Consider the following 15249-nt stretch of genomic DNA (forward strand, 5'->3'; position numbering starts at 1 on the left):
AAACGTGTGAAAATGAATAAATCCTTTATTGTACCTGATTGCAATACCTTTCAATGTGTTACCTTTATTGTTCGTTTGGCTCGGATTATGACATTTTCGTTTGGCGTTCTTCGCATATCTCTAGTTTCGAGTGTTGCTAGTTTTAACGAGCCATTACCACAAAGATCAAAACAATGGTCGCAGTGGTCCAAATCTTACAAAAAAAAAAAAAAAAAACGAGCCATACACTCAGAAAAAATAACTATTGAGTTCCATAAGAACCCCTTATGATTTTGCTCCACAAGGATCCCTTATAAAAGTCATAAGCTTGTCTTATGAATTGGAGGGGAAATTTTACTCTCGAGCACTAACGATTTTTATAAGTCATACTTATAAAATTTATTGGTCGTATGTATGCATGTTATAAGAATAGACATATCAAAATCATAGCTTTTCAATGTGAATTTTTTAATGACTACCATGAAATTTATCATACTTTGTTGTCATGTTTTGTTAGAAAAAAAAAAACAACTTCTTCATTCTAGTTCTTTACTCGCAAATATATAATAACGAGTGCAAGTTAATGTATAAGATTACGTCAGTTAACACTTTGAGGTTTTGCCATTCGGGAAACAAATTCGCCTTTGATTCTTCTTGCCGAATTCGTCAGTGTTGTCCTCTTCAACGATCACAAGAATTATTAGTTGCTAGAATAAACATAGATGACATGATGTAACAGTAGGATTTGTAGAGAGGTACTTACAGTTTTTTGCTCCAATTTTCAACCCAGTTTCTGCATAATTATTTATCCACCGTAATGCTGGTCTGCCATTTTGCAGATTTTATAAGATATGCATATAGAATTTTCACAATGTTAACGTTTATAAAAATCATAGGCTACGCGTATGGGATGCACATGACGTTTATATGAAAATCTTAAGATATACTTAAGAAATTTGTAAGCTTGATATGTAATGCATAAGTGTTTAATGAAATCAACATCATACTTGTTCATAAGTTGTAACTTATGGAATTCTTAAGTGTTTTTCTCTCAGTGTAGAGATAAGTGACTTTTTACCTACGCACACTAGTAAACGTGTAAACCCGTGTAAAGTTGCTTTTGTTTCTTCCAACCTGTAAATCATCGCATCTCGTTGCTTCGACTTTTATCACTTTTGCACCATTTTTGGTCGATTATATTTAGCGCCTCCTTCCGAATTCTGATCACGAATGAGAAAATTTATTCAGAAACAAGTTTAAAACATATAATGAGTGTTCAACAGAATATTTATCCAGCTGCTGAAAACATAGCATTGCAAACAAAACAGCTATTTATAAATATTTTCTCCAACTAGTGGCACTAACACATTCGTACGTAAAAAGGTCTATTTCGGGTTGGAAAACATGTGAAGACATTTTTTCTCGGATCGTGAAAATATTTAAAAAAAAGACCTGGCATCCTTGCGTTGCTTTGGCAACGCTGATTGCAGTACTAGTGCATATTTTGAAAAGAAGACAAAAAGCAGAAGCAAGCGTGAATGTTTCTAGTACTACATTTATTCCAACGACGACGGTTAGAAATAAAATCTGTGCTATTTTGTTATTAAAAAGTTTGTATTTCCTAGTTGAATATTCACTGTTAAACGATTTAAACTTGAAAAAGAAACATAGCAAAAGTGTGTGAAATGCAAATACATCTTCAGCATAATGAGTGCAAATGAATCAATTGTTAAGGACATTTCGTCTCTACCGGAAAACGAACTGATTGAACAGTACAAATATCTGGCCGAAAACTATCGGTCATTGAAGCGAACTCATGAGGAAGAACTCCAGGCTAGCCATGAATTGCGTCGAAATTACCAGACCGCTACGGAATCGGCTGCATATATGACGGCTGAATTAGAATCGATTGATTCCGTGCATAAGGCGGAGCTGGGTATATTTTTTATCTTCTGATTTTACGCAATATACAAAGCAATCTTTTATTTTACAGACAAACTCAAGGAAAAATATGTGCAAACGTTGACAGTACTGAAAGATTCAAACACGGACCTTAAGCAGCAAAATTCCTCGCTCGAAGCCACTATTGACGAAGTGCAGAAGCAACGAGATTTGTTAAAAGAACGTATTGAAGAGCTGGAAAATGCTGGGGCTGGCAGAGAATCCGTTATAGGCAACGAAACACTAACGTCGGAAAAAGAAACATACATGGAACGGGAAATGGAAGAACTAAAAACTTTGATTTCAGACCAGCAGGAAAAAATTGACACCTTAATGTTGCAGTTGGTAAATGCTGAAAGTCGGTTTGCGAGTCTGAATGAAAAGCTAGAATGTGTGGAAGATAACTTAGCCTGCAAACGGCAAGAACTTGATGAGGCTCGAATCGTGTTGGAATCCACGCAGCAGGAGAATATGCGCTTGAATTCAGAGCTAGCTGCTTTGCAAAGCACACCCGACGACCCTAACAAAAAGGGCAATTCTTTGTTCGCCGAAGTCCATGACCAGCGCCAGAAGCTAATCGAGAAGCTAGAATCCCAGCGAAAGCACTATCAAGAAATGAAGAAGCAACTCTCGGAAAGTCAAATCCAGATCCGTCGGCTGACGCGGGAGAATCGGGAGCTCTGCGAGGAGATACAGGATTGCAGTGAACTGTTTCTCCGTTCCGATCGAACCTTCCGCGATGAGTCTAGCAAGCAGATCAACGTGCTACGCGAAGAAAACCAGCGGCTGCGTGATCAGTTGGCTTCTGCCGAGCGAAGACTAATGGATAGAACCACTGATTCGCATTGGGTTGATTCGTTTGTGTCGTTCTACAAGTAAGAAACGTCTATAATCTATAATCTAAGCACGAATAGATCTCTAACGAAATAATTTAACTTTTTAGAAACGAACACTCGACGCTAAAGGCGGAACTGTTTCAGCTGCAGATGGCTAAACGAATGGTAGATGAAATTTGCTGGGACGCTCAGTGTGACCTGGCGAAGTGGCGTTTTGAGGCCCTCAAGTCTCGATACGTCATGATAAATCGGGAATCGCTGCTTGAAGAACACGGCATAAGCTTTCCTTCGTTTAGTGCATTGGAAGCAAGCATTCACATCGATGAGCAAGTAATAGCGAATGCTAAACCTCATGTCGCATTTACTTTCGGAAACGGATCAAATCAAAGGACGAACTGTCGGTACCTAGAAGAACTGGATTTATTATCTGATCTCGAGCCAAAACTTCCATCGGTAGAAAGCTCAAAAAATCAGCCACCAATTGCTAAAGAGTTTAAACCTCTGATTAAAGAAGAGCCCGTGACTCCCCTAGCGACTCCACTGGTAACTCCCGTTCAATCTCCAAAGTCGATTAAGGAGGAGGCTCCCGCATCGGTAGACGCCAAACAAGACACAACAGAACAAAATACTAGTGTTCTGGTATACCGGGATATTGTTTTCACACCGAAGGACACCCCCATTTCAGATAGTATGAAGAAGAAACAAGTAACAAAAATAGTAGAAAAAGTTGCCGTTAAATGTCAGGATATCAAACTAAGTAAAGATGTGCAACCGATCGGCGAAAAGGAAAACTTCCCACCTGCGAAAGATAGTGAGGAAAAAACCCAGCAGCAACCACCGCAAGCCAAAGGTTTCGGTTGGGTATCGGAGAAGCGTACGAAGCACAACGTTATCGTAAGAAGTTTTAAATTTCCTGACAGGATCACTGCCAAGTCGACTGAGAAAAACTAAAACTAGAAGCAGCTTTATTCATGAAAATTGGTTTGGGTTTGTTCAACGTCATATATCCGAAATTCAGGAGGTGTTGATGTTGAAGGTTAAATCCTAAGCTGTATGAAGGTATATATTTAGTCGACTTTTCATTGTAGTTTAGTGAAATCTAGAATTAACATAATATTTTTTGTCTATGAGTTTTTCACCTGCATGGTTAATTTGGATAAATCCGCTCTAGCCAAGCTTTGACAGTACTAGGAGTGCAAAAGATTGAATAAATTTATTTTTTATTGGAACTTTACCTAATTATTTTAACCTAACTAATATAATTTGACAACTATTATTTGAGTAGTAATATGCATCTTCAGGATGTATAAGGGTATGTTCCTTAGTGAACAAACGCAGGTTCGATAATATAATGTTTGGACAAATTGTAGAGATAAAGTATCTCTACAAGTGATTCAAATATGACTTGTTCGAATTCTGCCTCCTTGACAAAATACAGCCTAATGAGCATTCAAAGAGTAGAAGAGCGAAACCAAACATGTCTATAAGAAAAGTCTTCGATTGGATTGTTGCAACTAACGAGATATTACGTTGCTTAACTCCGCATATAAAGTGCTCTCCCGGATCATGTTCTTCAGATTGAATCCGTTACGGGATTCCTTTGTTGGCGAATACCAGGCTGGTTTTCGACAGGGGCGTTTCTCGACTGATCAAATCTTTACCCTGCGACAGATCCTCGTTAAGTTCCGGTAGTATAACCTGCAGACGCACCATCTGTTTGTGGATTTCAAGGCGGCATACGACTCAGTGCGTCTTGAACTGTCCTACAGATCAGACGTTTTTTCGGTTGCTTGTGGACTGGTCTTTGACTGCCTATAGCTTCAAAGTTTGTGTTTTGTCAGTGTGTCTTTTAAAGACTACCTGAAAGTTATTTCCCATCAGTCTTTCTCAAGACTACCTACTTTTGAATTTAACATTTGTTTTAACTTTTTTCGTATCACCTGAAATGGCTGGACGGAAAAAGAAACCTCGCATCGCTGCGGGGAGGAAAAGAGAGGCATCTCTTTCTGACACATCGAGTGTCTGTAGTGACAATCCTTTTGATATTTTGCCTGAGCAAGAAGCTGGTGAAATGGAAGTTACCAATAATGAAACTATACAAAATATAAAATCTTTAAAAAAGGAGAAAGTTCCACCTATTGTGGTAACTATTTCTTCTGAATTTAATATATTCAAAAAGGAACTTTCAACGTTTGTTTCTGACGTTAAAGTTACCTATCAAATTGGCCGTAGAGGTGAATGCCGCTTATTAGCCGACTCAGTAAAGGGTCGTGATCGTCTTGTTCAGTATTTAACTGACAAGATGTACAAATTTTTTACATATGACACCAAGAACGCCAAGCCGTTCAAGGTTGTCTTGAAAGGTCTCACCAACGATCAAACCGTTGATGAGATCAAACTTACTTTAACAGAATTACTTGGCATAGCCCCTACCCAAGTAATTCTAATGAAACAAAAATCACGAGGCGAAAACAGTCAGAGAACTGGAATTTCCCTTGTTAATTATTTAATTCATTTTAACCGCAATGAGGTTAACAACTTAAAATTTTTTGAAAAAGCACATGCTTTGTATAATGTGCGTGTAAAGTGGGAAACTTATAGGAAGTATGGCGGAGGTGAAAAGCATATCACCCAATGCCGTACTTGCCAACGTTATGGCCATGGTTCCAAATTCTGTAACATGGACCAAAAATGTCTTAATTTTGGAGACTCTTCTCACAAAAAGGACACATGTCCTGTGAAAGAGAGTAAAAATTTTCGCTGTGCGAATTGTAACGGCAACCATATGTCAAATTTTTATCAATGCCCAGTCCGTTTAGCAATTGTTAAGGCAAGGCAAGGTAAACAAAATTCAATTTCTCAATTAAAACCAACTTCAAAACAAAATTCTCCAAGCGTACCAGTGACGCATAGTTTACCTACTCCTTTGCATACCCGTTTAACTTATGCACAGGTTACAGGTAGTTCGAACATTATACCGCCTAGTGTTGGTAGTTCGAAAATGACCGTTAATATGGGTAAGCAAAACACGCTAGAAAATAATTGTACACCTATTACTCCAGCTAATATTGCTGCCGAAAATATTTTTTCTAATGTCAACTGCCTGGGGCCTATTACGGCAGGTAAACTTTCTTTTTTGCAACAGGCAATGTTCGATCTTATGAACGCCATGTTGCAGGCAAAATCAATGTTTGAAGCCATTCAAATAGGCACAAATTTTACTATTAAAATTGTTTCTAATTTAAAATTTAGCAATGATTTCAAATAAAACAATTAAAATATTGAATTGGAATGCTCGCTCATTGAAGGCCAATGAGAATGAGCTTTTTAATTTTTTAACAGTAAATAATGTGCATATTGCAATTATTACTGAAACATTTTTGAAACCTAACATAAAATTAAAATATGATCCCAATTACGTGGTTTATAGATATGATAGGATTCAGGGTTCCGGCGGTGGAGTTGCAATTGTTATTCATCGCCGAATCAAACATCGTGCTCTTCCCCATCTTGAGACGAAAGTTATTGAAACTTTGGGAATTGAAGTTCAAACTGAACTTGGGATTTTATTTATTGCCGCAGCATATTTACCATTTCAATGCACACGCGAGCTCAAAAATTATTTTAAAGGTGATTTACAAAAACTCACCAGAAATCGTTCGAAATTTTTCATAATCGGCGATTTTAACGCTAAACATCGTTCATGGAATAATTCTCAAAGTAATTCCAATGGCAAAATTTTATTCAATGATTGTTCTTCAGGATACTATTCTATTTTGTCTCCGAATAGTCCTACATGCTTTCCTTCTGTAAGAAACCCTTCAACAATTGATTTGGTGCTGACAGATCAAAGTCATGTATGTAGTGATTTGATCACACATGCTGACTTTGATTCTGACCATCTTCCAATAACTTTTTCTTTATCACATGAAACAGTTTTAAACCCTATGAGCTCTGTTTTTAATTATAACAAAGCTAATTGGGAAAGATACAAAAATTATATTGAGAGAAATTTCAATAATGAGCTTGATTTGCAAAACGGAGTGAATATTGATTCCGCTTTGGAAGCATTAAAATGTGCAATTGTTGATGCCAGGAATTATTCTGTTCCAAAGGCTCAAGTGAAATTTGATTCACCAATAATTGACGAGAATCTTCAACTTCTAATTCGTTTGAAAAATGTCCGCAGACGTCAATATCAACGTTCTCGTGACCCTGTTTTTGAAACTATTTATAAAGATTTACAGAAAGAGATTAAACATAGATTTTCTCTTCTGAGAAATCAAAATTTTGAGACTAAAGTTGAAAAATTGAAACCATATTCAAAACCGTTTTGGAAGCTGTCAAAGATTCTTAAGAAACCTTCAAAGCCTATTCCAGTTTTAAAAGATGGTGAACGTTTTCTTGTATCCAATGAACAAAAGGCTCAAAGACTTGCTCAGCAGTTTGAGAGTGTTCATAACTCAAATTTGAATTTTGTGAGTCCAATTGAAAATGAAGTCACACGTCAATTTGATTTAATTTCTTCCCAGAATTTTTTACCTGCAGAAATAATTGAAACTAACTTGAATGAGATTAAATCAATTATTAAAAATTTCAAAAATATGAAAGCACCTGGTGACGATGGAATCTTTAATATACTAATCAAACATCTCCCTGAGAGCACAATGGATTTTTTAGTAAAAATTTTCAATTGCTGCTTCAAAATTGCATATTTTCCCAAATTATGGAAAAATGCAAAAATTACTCCCATTTTAAAACCGGATAAGAACCCAGCTGAAGTTTCAAGTTATCGACCAATCAGTTTGCTTTCTTCAATAAGTAAACTGTTTGAGAGAGTTATTCTTAACAGAATGATGTCACACATCAACGAAAATTCAATTTTTGCAAATGAACAGTTTGGATTTCGCCATGGGCATTCCACAACTCATCAATTGCTCAGAGTTACTAATATGATACGAGCTAACAAATCTGAAGCTTATTCCACTGGAGCTGCTCTTTTAGACATAGAAAAAGCATTTGACAGTGTTTGGCATAAAGGTTTGATTGCGAAATTGCAAACTTTTAATTTTCCAATTTTCCTAATCAAAATTTTAAAAAATTATCTTACTGATCGAACTCTGCAGGTTGTCTATCAGAATTCAAAATCTGATAGATTTCCTGTCAGAGTTTGGCATAAAGGTTTGATTGCGAAATGGCAAACTTTTAATTTTCCAATTTTCCTAATCAAAATTTTAAAAAATTATCTTACTGATCGAACTCTGCAGGTTGTCTATCAGAATTCAAAATCTGATAGATTTCCTGTCAGAGCAGGTGTGCCTCAAGGTTCAGTCTTGGGTCCAGTCCTGTACAACATATTCACTTCAGATCTTCCTGATTTGCCTCCAGGATGCACAAAGTCATTGTTCTGCGATGACACAAGCATTTCCGTAAAAGGAAAAAGTCTTCGTGTCATATGCAGTCGATTGCAGAAAAGTTTAGATATTTTTTCTTCCTACTTGCAAAAGTGGAAAATCTCTCCCAATGCTTCTAAAACTCAAATGATAATTTTTCCGCATAAGCCTAGGGCTTCTTTCCTCAAGCCAAACAATAATCACGTTGTCAAGATGAATGGGGTTATTTTAAGTTGGTCCGACAAGGTTAAGTACTTGGGACTAATTTATGATAAAAAACTTATTTTCAAAGAGCACATTGAGAGTATACAAGCCAAGTGCATCAAATATACGAGATGTTTATATCCTCTCATTAACAGGAATTCTAAACTTTGTTTAAAGAACAAACTTTTGATTTACAAACAAATTTTTAGACCAGCAATGCTTTATGCTGTACCGATCTGGTCAAGTTGCTGTTCAACAAGGAAGAAAACGCTCCAAAGGATTCAGAATAAAATTCTGAAAATGATTTTGAAGCGTCCTCCTTGGTTTGGTACACTCGAATTACATAGACTTACTGGTGTTGAACCATTAGAAGCTATGTCAAATAAAATTATTAACAATTTTCGACAAAAATCGTTGCAATCCTCAATTGCTACGATAAGCTCTCTTTATAGCCAATAAGTTAGCAATTAAGTTAGTTGTAAGTTTACTTCCCCTTTTCTGACAAGTAGGTTTAAATCCCTACGAATGATAAGTCCTAATTGCGAAAGCAAACAAATCCTAACAATTAAAATTACAAATTTCTAACAGTGTTGAGAAGTCACCATTTGTGATTGGACACACATACTCATTATTTACTAATATTTATCATAAAAACTTAAGCTACTAACAAACCCCCCCTTAAAAAAAAAAAAGGCGGCATACGACTCAGTGAAAAGAAACGATTCGTGGCAGATCATGCTGGAACACGGTTTTCCGACGAAACTAATTAAGCTGAGTCGTATGACGCTAGAGACATCAGACATCAGCCACGTTCGTTACATTGAATGGACTGAAGCAGGGGGATGCGCTCTCTAACTTACTATTTAACATCGTCCTTGAAGGTGCAGTACGAAGAGCAAACGTGCAAAGAAACGGTACGATCATCACGAAATCTTACATGCTTCTTGGTTTTGCGGACGACATCGATATCATTGGTATCGACCGTAGGGCCGTGGAGAAGGCCTTCGTACCTTTTAAGAGGAAAGCAGCGTGATTAAGACTTGTCATTAACTCTGCCAAAACGAAGTAAATGGTAGCTGGCAGGGAGCGTGGGGGTTCCGTGGTGTTGGTGCTGAGGTGGAGATAGATGGGAAACGATTTGAAGAGGTTGACGAATTCGTTTATCTTGGTACGCTTGTGACATGTGACAACAATATGAGCCGTGAAGTGAAACGACGAGTTGCAGCTGCGAATAGGGCCTTCTACGGACTACGTAACTAGCTAAGGTCCCGTAGTTTGCAAACTCGCACAAAACTAGCGCTGTATAGGACGCTGATACTCCCGGTGGCCCGTTACGGATATGGAGCATGGACGCTGAAGAAAGCTGATCGACGAGTGCTCGGAGTTTCTGAGTGTAAAGTTCTGCGATCGATACTTGGCGCTAAACTAGCGGATGGAGTGTGGCGCAGACGCATGAATCACGAGTTGCACCAGGTATACAAACATGCTGATATAGTGAAGGTAATACAGCGGGACAGGCTTCAGTGGGCTAGACATGTAGCCAGAATGCCTGACGAGAGAGTCGCCAAAACAATCTTCATTAGAGAACCAGGAAGAGGCCGTCAACTCAGTGGTAGGCCTCGCACGCGTTGGATGTGCGCAGTGGAAGAAGATGCACGATCTGCTGGTGTACGAGGAGACTGGAGAACGGCTGCCCAAGACAGAAGGTTCTGGACATCTTTAATTCGTTCGGCCCTAGACCGGTGAACGGTCCGTTAGCCAAAAAAGTAAAGTAAGTAAGGCGGTGTGTAAAGCGGCGTACGTATTTTGCGAACGTAATTGCATCAACCAACAAATAGATACGGTAAATTCGAGTTGAATAATCTTAGGGGCCATCCACATACCACGTGGACAGGTTTTTAACGATTTTGACCCCCCCCCTCCCTCACCGTGGACAACTGCCCATATTAGCCAACCCCCCCCCCCCAAAGCTGTCCACGTGGTATGTGGATGGCCCCTTACGTATTCCAATACAGCCCCCAACTAACGACACCTTCCTTTATCCTACACTAATACTAAATACTAAAATGGTTTATTTGTCGGTTTTCGCGTCGCCTCTGATTCGTTACCATTCGTGTTTGTGGAATGCACCAGGAAATATACATCTTCATGGAACACCTTTGAAACGCAATACGGCTCTTCAAATACCATAAAAAAATTTGTTTGATCTCCTTCAGATTCAGATGAGGTAAGGTTAGCCCGAACGAGATCGCCCACATTGATCCTGACAGTCTGTGTTGTCACTTTCCGCCGACGCACAGTGCGTTGAGAATGCATGAGAACGCGGAACAAAAATCAAAACAGCCATTCTAGTATTTTTTTTCAATTGGTGTGATACGAAAAATGTTTAGTACCGATGAGAGCTACTATTTGCACAATTGACGAATGTCAAAAACGTCATCGAAAAAATGTCTCATACGCCATTTTTTTTTTGTATAGAAGCATGGAATGATAATTTTCCAAGAATATTATCCATTCGAGATAAAAGGCTTGAAAAGCATATTGAAATAATTTCTAGGCAATGAAAAAGTGACCTAAACGCCATCACATTCAGCTTTTATGATTATTTCTATTCAATTCTCTTTTAATTGTGTTTATTTACGGTTTACTGTTGCAAAACATCTAGACATTGTTAATCCAGAAATCTTTTGTGTGTTTTGCCCATTAGCCTTGGTGCTACATTCCGATTCGAAACTCGACCTTCTGTTTATTATACACAGACTTCGCAGCCAACTGTACAGGACAATTGCGGGGCCAGCGCTACGATCCTACTAACACTAACAGTCTCTCCCGAGCCGAGACTCGAACCTACGACAACTGGCTTGTTAGGCCAGCATCGTACCTCGAGACCAGCTGTTATACATAAAAATGAGGGACAGAATAACAACAAATTTCTCACTCTTGGTTCCAGAGGTATCATTTGCAAACGCGAATTTCGGTTGAAAGAGTAAACTTGAGCAACGGCAATCACTTCCCAAGTTTGAAGGACATTTCAAATAAGAGGAAAAAGTGAAATTCAGAGAGGTACTTTGGGGTACTTTTTTGACAATCGATTTTAAATCGAGTGTCTTTTTACTTTAAGCATAAATAAGTATGACTAAGAAGCCTTTAACTTCCAAATGCGCTACGTAATGTCTCAATAGTAACATGTGAAATATAGTAGTTACATGCCTACCGTTGCCATTTTGGTTTTAACATGAAAAGATATAAAGTATATTGAAAAATTAATTTGAAAACTAAGAAAATTTTTCAAAAATAACATGTCACTTGAATAGTTGAAACCACTTCGCAGTAGATGCGTGCCATAATCGTCTGAGTGGACTTGGGAGATAAATAATATCATTACAGTATGTCTCAAACATGTATAAAACATACCAGCATATAGAATTGGTTCAATATGAAATCCACTTTTTTAAATTTTTGTCTATGGAACGTTGCACTGTGGACCGTGCCTTCCGTTTCATTATTGCCCGGACCGTTTCAAGATTAACTGCTTCAGGTTCATTTCCCTCTTATGGAAACGTTGAGAAGTTTTCGCAAAAAATCTTCCGGTTTTTTCCAAACTGCAGTACATATGGTGGGCACAACGTACTTTCATGGCATAGGGAACATACTTAAATGACGTGGCATTTTTTCATGATTTTCAAACCCCCTTCCCCCTCGTAGCATTTGGTCACAAAACTTTAACCCCCCCGGAAAAAAACGTAGCATTCGATTAACCCCCTCCCCTCCGGTTCTGAGAAAAACGTACAACAATACAAGTGGTAACATATATACAAAAAAAAAAAACGCTTGAAAAAATAACACCATGTCTAATTCAATTTATTTATCACTCATATACTTGTGACAGCATTTCATATGATGTTAACTTTGCTTTGGATCAATGCCTTCTGCTTCGAAGGGTTTGTGTTTTGGTACGAGAAGGAAAGATGTTTATACAACATTGCGTGATCTATGTCTGTAGAAAACACAGAAAATGTTCCGAAATTCGCAAAAAAACTAATCCCTGCACATACCAGCTTTGAAAAGAAACGAGTATCTTGTAATTTTCACTATTAAAAGCCACAAAGAAACAACGATTTGTGTTTTTAAAACAGATTGTGTGTTTGCAATTCCAAACGATTGTTTATGTAGCAGAACTTTCAGAAGATCCCAGAATGCCACAGATAAAAGATTTCGACAGCTCTCGCTGCAAAACTTTGTTCTATGTCCTAGTGCATTTTTAGTATACATGTTTCCTGTTAAAAAAATCAGTTTTTCAAAATGAATGCTCCGAACATTAATGTCTGTTCTCTGTGCCAAAATATTTAAACTCTTCGTGAAAACAGCTTAACACTAAAACCATTGGCTTTTGGTACCCATGTCTTCCATTCAGCGTCCTCCTTGAGTTTGACAAGAAGGACTCCATCCTGGAGCAAGTAGCTGCTTTTTTCTCTAGTAACCACTCCTTTCGACATACTCGCTTTTCACTTATTTATTCCTTTATTATGGTCCTGAAGCTCACGGATCTTCCCAAACTGAGCCAAAAATGCCTTTTCACTCGATGTCTTGCTTCGGTCTAATTGTGCTAGGTTGAATGTAAGATGTAAGATCCCTTTTATTTTGTCTTACAATCCCTCAGGATACCGGGAAAGTGTATCTGCCATGCTGTTTTCTGTACCCTCACAATTGTAACTTTCGTAATCGTGTTGCTGTAGACACTCAACGGGTTTAACGGCCGTTAAGGAGTTTGCTCTGTTTAAGGAAGACTAGAGCTTTGTGTTCGGTGATGATAGTGGTACGTCTACCGAACAGATATTGGCGCCATTTGTCCAGAGCCCAAACTATGGCTAGGGCCTCAGGCTTCGTAACGGTGTGAATGGTTTCAGCCGATTTGACAAGCCGGTTTCCATATAAAATCACTCGCGGATAGAGGTCTTTCACATTTTCAAAAGCATTCTTGTGTTCCTCTCGCCATTCCCGTGGTTTACTAGTTCGTAGTAATTCGTATAAAGGACTGCCGTCATGACAAACGCTAGAGCAAATCTGGAAACGTAGCTGACCATGGGTAGAACTTGGCTACGGAAATGGCGTATTGTAGACGTTTTTTCCAGGTTCAATCGATAGCACCTGATTTCCTATCAGGTGGCCTAGAAAACCAACTTGTGCTCGGAACAATATAAATTAGAAAATGCTCTTTATCAATCCAGCCACTCAAAGCCGAGTGAAAAGTAATCGTAGGTGGTGCAAATGCTGATCAAATGTTTTTGTCGTGACGTGTCGTGAAAGTGATCAAACTACGACCACATGGTTTAGGAACGGCCCCAGAGTAACGCGAAAGAGTTATGAAGTTTAGCGGGTGGAGGGGTGAGGAACCGAGATTTTGAAACTGCTTCGGGGAAATATTCGGCCATGTGAGACCCATCCCGCTGAACTTAAGCTTCCCTCGTGATCTCCTCCGACACAAATCGCTGAGCGGTTGGTCCTCAAAAGTTCCCCTTAAAGTGAATTACGAATGACTCATGATTTAGGAACAGATAACCAGATCCTCTTGCCCAAATCTTTGTTTCACACGTCAAGCAAGACAGTGTCTATCGGCTGGTGCACAGCCAAGACCAGTAAAATAACACCCAAGCTCCGTTTACCGTCACCCAAACTTAATTGGGTGCTTACTGTCAGTGTCGGTATGGTAGCGTTTTCCGTATACTAAGCTGGGATCGTCGTTGTTGGCATACCACATGTCTAATACACTGTAGAATATGACATTTGCGCGTATCCGCTTGTTCCTCGGTTATCGATCACCAGATTGGATCCAGGTGGTAGGAACCCCCCGTAATTTTGCGGCATTTCTAATACACCGAACCTTCTCTCGTTTACGCCTCCGTGTCATCCACAGTTGAGCCACAAGGTTTTGTCCGTACCCGAAGCCGACATTGTTACTAGGTGGTATCTAGAGATCCTCAGAGGGAGAGATAAGCGATGAAAAAAACCGCTGATTTGGCAACTAGGTTTCACATATCAGAGGTGCCAGATATCTTCTCAAAGCGCAATGTTCACTAACTTTTTATTCGGCTCGTATAACTGATGGTGACGGTGGAAGTCCTGGGGATGTTATTCCATCACAAAAACCGTGAAGGTGTTAAATTTTATGTTTATGTTTAATTTTATATACTTCCATCATTATTCTGTAGACCATACAACGGGTTTGTGAACCACCAGGTAAAAATCACTGTGATGAAGCTACTTTGGAGCATTCTGAATTCATGTTTTAGCAATAAAACATGAAAAACGTGTAAAAATAAATATACTCTTTATTGAACCTTATTGCAATACCTTTCAATGTGTTACCTTTCTTGTTCATTTGGCTCGAATTTTGACATGTTCGTTTGGCTCACAACACTCTCTTCGCATATCTCTCCCTCTGAGTATTGTGATTTCAGAGAAAAATTAGAATTTTGCGTTTAGTAAAGCGGGCAATGTATGTAGTTTCGCGGGAATGCGAAGATGAACGGGAATAGAAGGTGTGACTAGAATTAGAAAAAATTTTCCCTCGTCCAGACGGGACAATATTGTCCTTTCACAAAAAAATTAGAATGCAGGGTATTTTTAAGAAAAAGAAGAAGCAACACCCGCAACTGACAGACATCTCAAACACTGGTAAGAAAGTGCTGTAAGGAATAGCATTCGATACACGTTCAACTGGGGATAGTTAAATGTTCGTAATTGAAATACAAAAATATCCGAATAAGTTTTATTCTCTACACCTCATTAGTTAATTTGAGTCTTTTTCATTAAGCAGACAGTATATGAAGTAGAGAGAACGAAAATTAAGCGAACTGGAAATATGATATATTTCCAGTTCGCTTAATTTTCGTTCT

The 15249-nt window shown here is 38.5% G+C and overlaps 1 protein-coding gene across 1 annotated transcript; it reads left to right on the top strand.

The window, feature by feature from the left end:
• The first annotated feature begins 1513 nt into the window (after positions 1–1513).
• LOC129729533 (protein Spindly) lies at positions 1514–3985 on the top strand. The gene is made up of 3 exons (XM_055688169.1): positions 1514–1915; positions 1973–2795; positions 2864–3985. The coding sequence occupies exons 1-3, from the start codon at positions 1687–1689 to the stop codon at positions 3705–3707; spliced, it is 1896 nt and encodes a 631-aa protein (XP_055544144.1). The 5' UTR covers positions 1514–1686; the 3' UTR covers positions 3708–3985.
• Positions 3986–15249: the final 11264 nt, after the last annotated feature.

Source organism: Wyeomyia smithii, chromosome 1 (genome assembly GCF_029784165.1).
Source record: "Wyeomyia smithii strain HCP4-BCI-WySm-NY-G18 chromosome 1, ASM2978416v1, whole genome shotgun sequence".
Lineage (NCBI taxonomy): Eukaryota > Metazoa > Arthropoda > Insecta > Diptera > Culicidae > Wyeomyia > Wyeomyia smithii.

What these genes read in the sequence shown, in the direction of transcription:
- LOC129729533 (XM_055688169.1), top strand. Translation starts at nt 1,687, where the DNA reads ATGAGTGCAAATGAATCAATTGTTAAGGACATTTCGTCTCTACCGGAA. An exon ending in CGTGCATAAGGCGGAGCTGG is followed by an intron (nt 1,916 to 1,972) that starts GTATATTTTTTA and finishes TTTATTTTACAG; the next exon opens with ACAAACTCAAGGAAAAATAT. An exon ending in TCGTTTGTGTCGTTCTACAA is followed by an intron (nt 2,796 to 2,863) that starts GTAAGAAACGTC and finishes TTAACTTTTTAG; the next exon opens with AAACGAACACTCGACGCTAA.